The sequence below is a fragment of the Colobus angolensis genome, unplaced genomic scaffold (assembly GCF_000951035.1).
Source record: "Colobus angolensis palliatus isolate OR3802 unplaced genomic scaffold, Cang.pa_1.0 Scaffold83, whole genome shotgun sequence".
Lineage (NCBI taxonomy): Eukaryota > Metazoa > Chordata > Mammalia > Primates > Cercopithecidae > Colobus > Colobus angolensis.
Window position 1 is genome coordinate 527,149 of NW_012122154.1, and position 10,633 is coordinate 537,781.

Genomic DNA, 10,633 nt, shown 5'->3' on the forward strand with positions numbered 1-10,633 from the left:
CCCTCCGAGCGGCTCCCGCGGTGCGGATCCCGGCGAACAGCCCCTCACCTTAGTCACCGCCCCGCCCAGCCGCGTCCCCCTCTTTCCCGAGCCCCGGGCCGCAGTGTCACTCTGCGGCCAGAACTGAGTGGGAGACCGCGTTGCGTCCTCCCGCACTAAGAGTGCACAAACCTGTTTGTGCGCGGGGGAGTGCAGGAGAGGAAGACACTCGGATCCTAGTAGGGGATTACTTAGGGGTAGGCTACCACCCGCCTGCACACCCCAGATAAGGCAGCACCACCCCCTCCTAACTGTCCGGAGTAGCCCCAGGCCGAACATACAGAGAGGACAGTGGAAAGGTCTGATGTTGTTGTCCCTCTGGTCTACATAGGGAATGGGTGTGTGCTCCCCAGGATAAGTCCCTCCCCCAAACTGCCCGGTCATCCATCCCCTCCAGGCCACCTTGGCCGCAGCCTAGTCCTGGCCGGAGTGGCTGTTTTTGCAATGTGGGCTCTCCTTCCTCCCTTTCTGTTTGCCAAAGTCTCCAATAAACCAAAGTCCACATCCGGCTTACCCCCTCAGCTCCCCTTGGCCACAGTTACCCCACCCAGACCAGATGGATGGAGGGAGGGGCTTCAGAATAGTTCAGGACTTCCATAGGGGAGACGGTGAGGGAAGGGGGAGCCCTTAAGTGACTCCAGTTCAGAGAGAAAGCAGTCTGTCCCCAAGCTGTGTTCCATCAGCACTCCTCCACACAGCCCACCCAGCAGATGTAAAACCACAGGCTCACTGGAGCCCGCAGGGCCCTGAAGGACCTTTTCTTCTACAAAAGCCATAAGCTTTCTTTTCTCTCCCCTCTCCCAGGCTGGGATTTACTCAGGTGGCAACACTTCACAGCCCTCCCCATCCCCATTCCAGTACTGTAGTAATTTAAGAGGCAGGCAGTGGGAGTTGAGATTTTAATATCATAAATCGGTGTCGAGCCACACCTCTCACTGCCAGGCCCGTGGGCCTCCTATCTTCATATTGCCTGGAAGGCTGCCTGCAGCCAGGGCTTCCCCCATCCCCTGGGAAGGATCCAGCACCAGCCTGAGAAGGGAGGCAACAGCAGCTAAAGGGGTGGGAGGAGGAGGAGACAGAAGCATGTGCTGCAGGTGCATGTGTGTATGTACTTACATGTGTGCACACATATAAAGTGTCAGGTTTACAGACCCTGGCTCAAGGACAGTCTAGGATGGAAAGGAGGTAGGGCAACAAGAAGCACATCTTTCCTCCCTGGTGCTTCAGCCTCACCCTATCCAAGGGACAGACATATGGGGTGTGAGAAACCCATCCCCAGGTCCCAGCCTTCAGGACTGGAGCCCTTTTGAGTCTGGTGGAGTCACAGATTCAGTCTTTGGGGGACACTGGGTCTGTCTCCTTCTGAAAGCCCTGGAAAGGTGGGAGGTAAGAAGTAAAGGGAGACAGGTTCCTGCTAGAAGAACTTGACGCCTCGGCCATCGCTGACGGTGATGATCTCGGCCTTGTGTTCCTGCTGTAGGGCCTGCAGAGCCCGCAGTAGAGTGGCCTCATCCAGCCCATGGAACTCTGAACAGGGAGAGAGGGGCAGTCAGAGACAATCAGCTCCTGGGGCCCAAGGCCTCTGAGGAGAGTGGTCTGGCTGGAAGCTGAGACCTCCCAGAGGCAGGGTATGCATATGCCATCTATACTGCTGCAGCTGCTACCCACACTTCCCAGGCACTCCTTAGCATTAAGGGGTGGAAGAAAGCCTGAATCAGCATGAAATGAGTTTGTGCTTATTTCCCCCTTCCTGGTTCTCCTCTCAGACTCAACCTCCCCCACACCTCCCATTTGTGTCTGATGCTCAAGAATGACACCATCTGCTTTAGGGCCACAAAGAGGCCGTGAAAATCAGGCCTAGGGAGATCGGAGCCATTGTCACTAGACACTGACCCTAGAGGACCAATCCTAACACAAAGAATATAGCCACTACCCCTGGCCAGGAGATTGTTAAACTCTAGCACTGATATCTGCCCTTTTTCTAGTTAAAAGCTGGGAGCACAGGCCAGGTGCGGTGGCTGACGCCTGTAATCCCAGAACTTTGGGAAGCTGAGGCGGGAGGGTTAGGGGTTGAGATCAGGAGTTCTAGATCAGCCTGGCCAACATGGAGAAACCCTGTCTCTACTAAAAATACAAAAAATTAGCCAGGCATGGTGGCAGTCACCTGTAATCCCAGCTGCTCAGGAGGCTAAGGCAGGAGAATCACTTGAACCCGGGAGGTGGAGGTTGCAGTGAGCCGAGATTGCGCCACTGCACTCCAGCCTGGGCAACAGAGTGAGACCCTGTCTAGAAAAAAAAAAAAATTTGGGAGCCAATGGCTAGCTGACTATGTGGAGATATGGTAAGATATTGCAGGGAGATGTGGGAGGCAGCACACAAGCCCTGACAGGCTTGCTTACCTCACCCCCTGCGGGGGCTCAGCTAAGTCAGGGAACCTGCTTTCTGAGGAAGCCTCCAACTTTGCCCAGCCTGAGTGGTGGGCTGGGCAAGGCTACAGTGCCGAAATCATGGGGTGATGGCGGGAGTAGCAAGCAGAGACCTGCAGGGCAGGAGGGGGAACAGCCAAGAGCTGTAAACTCTGCTAGGGCAGCCAGGACCTGGCAGAAAGGGGAGACATCCCCTATGATCCCAGCTAAGATCGAAACTTGTGGCGATCCAGAGGATCAGAATATGGAGTCAGAGAAAAAGAACAAGAGTGTTTACGCTATGTAAAAATCAAACACTATACAAATCCTTGCCTGGCCAGAAACCAAATTATTTAAATGGGCCGGGGCTGTTGCCCAATCTCTTCAGCTGACACCCACAAATCTTGAGTCCTCTAGAAGAATAAAAGGTGGAAGACAGCCTGAGTCAGCAAGGAATGAGATTTCAAGCTTAATCCCCTGCCCTTGTTCCTCATTCGGCATCTACAGCAGATGCTGAATGAAGAAAGTTTATTTATAATACTTTATTATTATTATTTTCTGAGATGGAGTCTCACTCTGTCATCAAGGCTGGAGTGCAGTGGTGCGATCTTGGCTCACTGCAACCTTTGCCTTCGGGTTCAAGTGATCCTCCTGCTGCAGCGTCCCAAGTAGCTTGGATTACAAGCATGTACCACCATGCCCGGCTAATTTTTGTATTTTTAGTAGAGACGGGGTTTCACTATGTTGGCCAGGCTGGTCTGGAACTCCTGACCTCAGGTGATCCACCCGCCTCAGCCTCCCAAAGTGCTGGGATTACAGGCGTAAGCCACTGCGCCCAGCCTACTGTTATTCTTTAAGATAGGGTCTTGCTCTGTTGCCCAGGCTGGAGTGCAGTGGTGTGATCATAGCTCACTGCAGCCTTGACCTCCTGGGCTCAAGCAATCCTCCCACCTAAGCCTTCTGAGTAGCTGAGACTACTTACACCACCATGCCCAGCTGATTTTTAAATTTTTTGTAGAGAAAGGATCTCCGTATGCTGCCTAGGCTGGTCTCAAACTCCTGGTCTCAAGAAATCCTCCTGCCTTAGCCTCCCAAAGTGCTAGGATTACAGGCACGAGCCACTGTGCCCAGCTGAAAAGTGAAATTCTTAACTTTTCATGGGTCATAGATGCCCTTGGAAATCTTATAATATCTATCCCTAGAAAAATGCACATGCATCCACAAAAATAAAATTTGGGATTTTTTGCATGTGAATTCAGGTGGCTTATGGAATCCTTGGACATGGGTTAAGAACTTAGAATTGCTTGAACCTAGGAGGCGGAGGTTGCAGTGAGCAGACTGTGCCACTGCACTCCAGTCTCGGTGACAGAGTGACTCTGTCTCAAAAAGAAAAAAAAAAAAACACAGGCGGGGCACGGTGGCTCACGCCTCTAATCCCAGCACTTTGGGAGGCCAAGGCAGGCGGATCAAGAGGTTAGGAGTTCAAGACCAACCTGGCCAACATGATGAAACCCCATCTCTACTAAAAATACAAAAAATTAGCCAGGCATGGTGGCACGCACCTGTAATCCCAGCTACTCGGGAAGCTAAGGCAGGAGAATCGCTTGAACCCAGGAGGTGGAGGTTGCAGTGAGCCGAGATTGCACCATTGCACTGCAGCCTGGGTGACAGAGCAAGACTCCATATCAGAAAAAACAAAAACAAAAACAAAACAACAAAAAATGAACTGTGGGTGAGAAGGGAAAGGCATTACCCTCATCCTCTGTGTCTTCCCCGTTAGTTAGTTCATACAGGGTAAAGACGGAGTTGTTCTGGCCACTCCTGGAAACCTGTGAACACGGAGAATGAGGAGTGAATTAGAACCAAGAATCTCCTGGGAGACAGTAAATTCATCAGCTCCACCTCTGGTCCAGGAATGATACCTATTCCTAAACCAGGACTCACTGTCACCACTGCAGAGTGGCCTAAAAACCATAAACCCTACAAGTGCTATATTTATATGTGTACACACTCATTTGGAACCACTAAACCACAGGTCTTCACGTGTCTGAGGAGTGACCTCGACCTCTCATTCTGGTTGTTTTCCTGCTCAAGAATGGATGCTGTGTATTTGTTATATTTAGAATGTTGATGCTTCTTACCCTCTTCTCTTCCTTGGGAATGTTTGGGGCTGGTGGTTTAGGAGGAAGGGTATTCTGTCCCCACACCCACACTGGTTCAGAATATCTCATTCATGTTGTGGACAGTCCCATAAGGGTGAAGTGGGGGAGGGGCCCCAGGTTTTTTCCCTTCCTTTCCCCATTTATCTCCTGTGGCCAGAGGCTCCAGCCAACAATAGCACTCAGGGTTCCCAGTTCTGCATTCTCCAAATATGGCCTCACATAGCCCCTGGCCTCCTACAGGCAAAGAAAGGGAGGTCCTACACAGCCAAAGGCATTGAGTCACTGAAAGAGGTTTGCCTGGAAGGCCTACACTTCCTCTTTCTGCCCCCTCCCCATTTTGCTCAGTCTGGATCTGGGGACACCAGGTATCCGCTAGGCCTTAATATAGTTATCCTTTGCCATGGGTCACTGTTGAATACTTGGCAGCAGGATGATCTCACCCACTGATAGATGAGTTTCCCCCATTCTTCTGGCCTCCGCCACATGATCAGGAAGCTAGACTTGCTCTTATCCAACCACTCGAGGTTCCCTGTAAAACAGATACTTATGAAAGCATAACCAGGCGCAGTGGCTTACACCAGTAATCCCAGCACTTCGGGAGGCCAAGGTGGGAGGATCACTTGGGCCCAGAGGTTTGAGACTAGCCTGGGCAACATAACAAGACCCTGTCTCTACAGAAAATACAAAAAATTAGTCAGGTGTGTGGTGACACATGCCTGTGGTCTCAGCTACTCAGGATCACCTGAGCCCAGGAAGTCAAGGCTGCAGTAAGATATGACTGAGCCACTGCACTCCAGCCTGGGTGACAGAGTGAGACCCTATCTCCCCCCGCCCAAAAAAAAGCATCATGACCTAAAAAGAAACAGAGGCAAATAAAATACCAAGATGGGACAGAGAAGAAGAGACTCAGCTTTCAGAGAGATTCAATATTTATTTTACTATTATTATCTACAAGGTACTCATCCTTCTTCCACTGCTCTTCAGGTTTAGTGCACAGAGATTTCAATTTTGTGTACAAAGAAGAAGAAAGGACTTGGGAACTGGGCTGCCTACTTCACAGAAGACTCTGGCCTTCAAGCCAGGAGAGAGAAAAAGTTATTAAAGGGAAAAAGAGTTATCCTAATTTGCCCTCAGGGAAATCCAACTAGGAAGAAAAATAAGGAATCTGGGGAACTGAACCCACCTTTCTTCCTCAGTTCCTCTAATACAATCTGGATCGACTCCACAGGAAGCTTTCCTGGTTTAAGGTTAAGGGAATGGCATACACATGAGTTGGGTAGGATAAAAATTCTCAGAGCCAGTCCCATGTTGAGAAACACCTGCCCCTTCCTCTCCCACACACATATGTGTGCAATTTCCCAACATGATATGAATTGTCATTTCCTGGATATTCAAAGGAGGAAAGTAAAGAGAAACTCTTCCAATTAAAAGGAGCTTTATGTGATTGTGCCACTGCATTCCAGCCTGAGCAAGAGAGCAAGACCCTGTCTCCAAAAAAAACAGCTTTAGAAAATGAAAGGTACTGTCATTCCTCACCCTCTGTCTGTTGCCTTCCTTCAGCATTTCTCCACAGATATTTAGGGATGAATCAGGCAGCAAAAACAAATGACCCTTACTTCCTGGCAGGAGAGGGGCAGAGAAAATAATTAAAGGTAGTTACCCAAATCTGGGCCTCATACAGAAAAGGATGGCAGATACAGTCAAAAAGGTTTAGGTTGAAAAGCTTGGAACTTGGCTTCAGGGCAGAAATTCTAAGACCTTAATGACATCCAAGCAGTCATCACTGCCAAGAACAAGAGGGTCTGGTACTGCATTTGGGGGGTAAAAAATGTCAGCTACACATTTTCACTCCTTAAGCCCAATTTGGGTAGGAATCTGCCTACCATGGGTAAAGGGGAGCTGGCGGGGCGTGGGGCGGGGGAGGTGGGGGGCGTCTGGGCATGTGGGAAAGCGCAGAAGTACATCAGTTTGGGCTGCGGAAGAGCCTGAGGGAGGATACGCTGTAGCTTGACGTTGTTGAAGAGCGGGCTCTCCTGAGCTTCCATCACCGTCATGCTGGACTGTTTGTGCAGGCGGCAAAAGGACAGGACCAGCGAGCACCAGGCGGCCAGCTGCTTCTGCCGAGTGTCCACATTCGGTTGTAACCTGCCGGGTGAAGGGAGTGGGGCGCAGAATTAGAGGGCGAGAGGCAGCACTTGCCCGGGACGCGTTTCGGGAAGAAAGTAAGGGACTGAGGGGCTTGGCGGCCGGGTCTTTTCTCCCCCTCCCCATTTGAAGCATCAGGGCTGAGCCCACGGTCCACGGGAGGGGAGGGAGGCACAGCGGGGCTTCTTGGGGTCTGAGCCTCACGTAAAGAAGGGTGGGAAGCGATACTGCCACGGCCACTCGAAACTCATCGCCATCGTAGTAGCCCAGGAAACCCGGAAGCTACCGGCTAAGGACTTCCGGCCTTCGCTTCCGCGCGTCCCGGCAGAAAGCAATGCAGAAAGGTTCCGGATGTCTTTCTGGAAAGAGGAAGAACTGCAGGAGAAGTCCTCGTCATCAGGCAGTCCTTCGCTGTTATCCTAAAAAGCTGTGTCTTTTGGAGCAGGAAGAGTCCTGGGAAGTCTTCTGGTTCAACCCCAGAGAAAGGTCATGGCTTCCCCAAAGCGGCGAATTTTTGTTGCTGAAGTAGAACGGCAAATAGAGCCTAGATCTCCAGATCCCAGCCTACCTTTGTTTCCTCTATACTAGACTTCTTTTAATATTAACATTTCTGTGAATTACCATTTAATTTGATCAACTCACAATTACCCAAGCTCCTCAATTCCAGTGTCCTTTGTTTTATTTTTAATTATTTATCTATTTATTTATCTTTTAGACAAGGTCTCCCTTTGTTGCCCAGGCTGGAGTACTGTGGCACAATCACAGCTCACTGCAGCCTCTACCTCCCAAGCTGTGGCGATTGTCTGGCTTCAGCCTCCTGAGTAGCTGGGATTACAGGTGCACACCACCGCACCCCGTTATTAAATACATTTTGTTGTTGTTGTTTTGGTAGAGACGGGGGTCTCGCTCTGTTGACCAGGCTCGTGTCAAACTCCTGGGCTCAAGTGATCCTCCTGCCTCGGCCTCCCAAAGTGCTGGGACTACAGGCGTGAGTTAATGCTCCCAGCAACCCGGCTAACATTTTCTAGAGATGGGCACTCACTATGTTGGCCTAGGTTGGTCTCAAAACTCCCGGGCTCAAGCAATCTCCAGACCTCAGCCTCCCAAAGGGATAACAGGTGACCAACCCGGCCCTCCAATTTCCTTTGACTCCACCATTCCTCAAGGCTCCTGCAGCACCAATGGGAGCACACTTTGTAGCTTGAATCACTAGAGACAGCTCTACTTCCATAATTCAGAGCTGCAGTCTTTGACCACAGCCACCTATCTCTCACCTCTGCCATGACCTCGCCTTTCTTGTCTCAAGACTTAGGACCCATTTTGGTTTTATCTGACTCCTTAGCCTAAACTACTCAGTTCTGTCCCCTTACCTACCTACCTACAACCAATGATCGTTGCTCCATGTCCCCCACCTCTTTTTTTCACTCCTGGGCTCTGGAGTATTGCTGGAAGAAAAATAACCAAAGCATGTTTGCCAAGCCCCAGATTCCCTGACTAGCCTCACTGCCGGGCTTTAAGGGCAGCTCCGTGATCCTTTGTCTTTTATTGACTCCCTGTCACCCTCAAGATAACTATTCAAACTTTTCCACGTTCATCAAGCCACTCCACCTGTCCCCATCTCTCTGCTTTCTGCGGAATGCCTTTCCTTCCTGCTTTATGAGATTGAGGCTGTGCATGTGAACCCTTTAAGTTTTCCCTCTGTCCGTCTCTATACTTGATTCATCACTCAAAAATTTCTCTCCACTCAAAAATTTCTCTCCACTTTTACTCCTTCCTTTTTTTTTTTTTTTTTTGAGATGGAGTCTCAAACTATCGCTGGGCTGGAGTGCAGGGGCTTGATCTCGGTTCGCTGCAACCTCTGCCTCCCTGGTTCAAGTGATTCTCCTGCTTCAGCCTCCCGAGTAGCTGGGATTACAAGCATGAGCCACCACGCCCAACTAATTTTTTTATTTTTAGTAGAGACGGGGCTTCACCATGTTGGTCAGGCTGGTCTCAAACTCCTGACCTCAAGTGATCTGCCCACCTCGGCCTCCCAAAGTGCTGGGATTATAGGCATGAGCCACTGCACCCAGCCTACTCCCTACTTTTGGACTCAGAAGAAGTGTTGCACCTTTTGGCATATGTTTTTGCCTCCCCTTTTCAACTTCCTCCAGGACTTCTCTGTCATCTTCCTTCTCTCCCTTGCCCTTAGCTCCTCTCCCGTATACTATAAACATGTGCAGGTCTTCCTTAATTAAAAATATTTAATCCCTGGGCCAGGCGCGGTGGCTCACGCCTATGATCTCAGCACTTTGGAAGGCCGAAGCAGGTGCATCACACGAGGTCAGGAGTTGTTCAAGACCAGCCTGGCCAACATGGTGAAACCCCGTCTCTACTAAAAAATACAAAAACTTAGCTGGGCGTGGTGGTGGACACCTGTAATCCCAGCTACTTGGGAGGCAGAGGCAGGAGAATCACTTGAACCTGGGAGGCGGAGGTTGCAGTGAGCTGAGATCGCACCATTGCACTCCAGCCTGGGCAACAAGAGCGAAACTCCATCTCAAAAATAATAATAATATTTACATCCCTTGGCATCATAGCAAGACTCCATCTCTACAAAAAATTTTAGAAATTACCCAGGCATTGTGACACATGCCTGTAGTCCCAACACTTTGGGATGCTGAGACAGGAGGATTGCTTGACCCCAGGAGTTTGAGGCTGCAGTGTGGTGTGATCGCACCACTGCAATCCAGCCTGGATGACACAGCAAGACCCTTTCTCTTAAAGAAAAAACAAAAGTATAGGCCGGGCATGGTGGCTCACACCTGTAATCCCAGCACTTAGGGAAGCTGAGGCGGGCAGATCATTTAAGATCAGGAGTTCGAGAACAGCCTGGGCAACATGGGGAAACCCTGTCTTTACTAAAAGTACAAAAATTAGCTGGATGTGGTGGTGCACACGCCTGTAATCCCAGCTATAGAGAAGGCTGAGGCACAAGAATTGCTTGAACCCAGGAGGTCGAGGTTGCAGTGAGCCTAGATCACACCACTACACTCCAGCCTGGGAGACAGAACCAGACTCTGTCAAAAATATAAATAAATAAAAAAGTACAAACATTGACCTTGCCATCTCAATTTTCTGTCTGATTTCCAACCTTTCCCTCACCCAAATCCTTCATGTGCGCAATTCCTATGACCTTAGTCTCTGAGTAAAAGAAAATAAAAGAAACAAAAGACCAGCTGCAGTGGCTCACGCCTGTAATCCTAGCACTGTGGGAGGCTGAGGTGGGTGAACCACTTGAGGTCAGGAGTTGAAGACCAGCCTGGCCAACATGGTGAAACCTTGTGTCTACTAAAAATACAAAAAATTAGCCGGGCATGGTGGTGCACGCCTGTAATCCCAGCTACTCAGGAGGCTCAGGCCGGAGAATTGCTGGAACCCGGGAGGCTGAGGTTACGGTGAGCTTAGATCATGCCACTGCACTCCAGCCTGGGCGACAGAGCGAGACTCTACCCCAAAAATACAAAAAAGAAATTAAAAAAAAAAAAGATAAAAACACTACGCACTGTACTTGGTCCACAGAATGACCAACAAATGTTTGTTAAATGAATGAATGAATGAACTCTTCGGTTGATAATACCTTCTCAAAGCTCACTATTTCCTTTGCCTTTATGGCACTCCTTTTTCTTGAGATTGAGTTTTGCTCTTATTGCCCAGGCTAGAGTGCAATGGTAAGATCTTGGCTCACTGCAACCTCCACTTCCCAGGTTCAAGCAATTATCCTGCCTCAACCTCCCGAGTAGCTGGGATTACAGGCATGCACCATCACACCCAGCTAATTTTGTATTTTTAGTAGAGACAGGGTTTCTCCATGTTGGTCAGGCTGGTCTCAAACTCCCAACC

General features: G+C 49.9%; 1 protein-coding gene across 1 annotated transcript; it reads right to left on the reverse strand.

Moving 5' to 3' along the window:
- Positions 1–924: 924 nt before the first annotated feature.
- On the reverse strand, positions 925–7,042 carry VPS25 (vacuolar protein sorting 25 homolog (S. cerevisiae)). The gene is made up of 6 exons (XM_011929680.1): positions 6,956–7,042; positions 6,606–6,751; positions 5,790–5,843; positions 5,047–5,135; positions 4,198–4,273; positions 925–1,566 (listed from the first exon to the last, which is right to left on the reverse strand). Exons 1-6 carry the CDS (start codon positions 7,006–7,008, stop codon positions 1,454–1,456), a joined length of 531 nt encoding a protein of 176 aa, XP_011785070.1. The 5' UTR covers positions 7,009–7,042; the 3' UTR covers positions 925–1,453.
- Between the last annotated feature and the right edge of the window lie 3,591 nt (positions 7,043–10,633).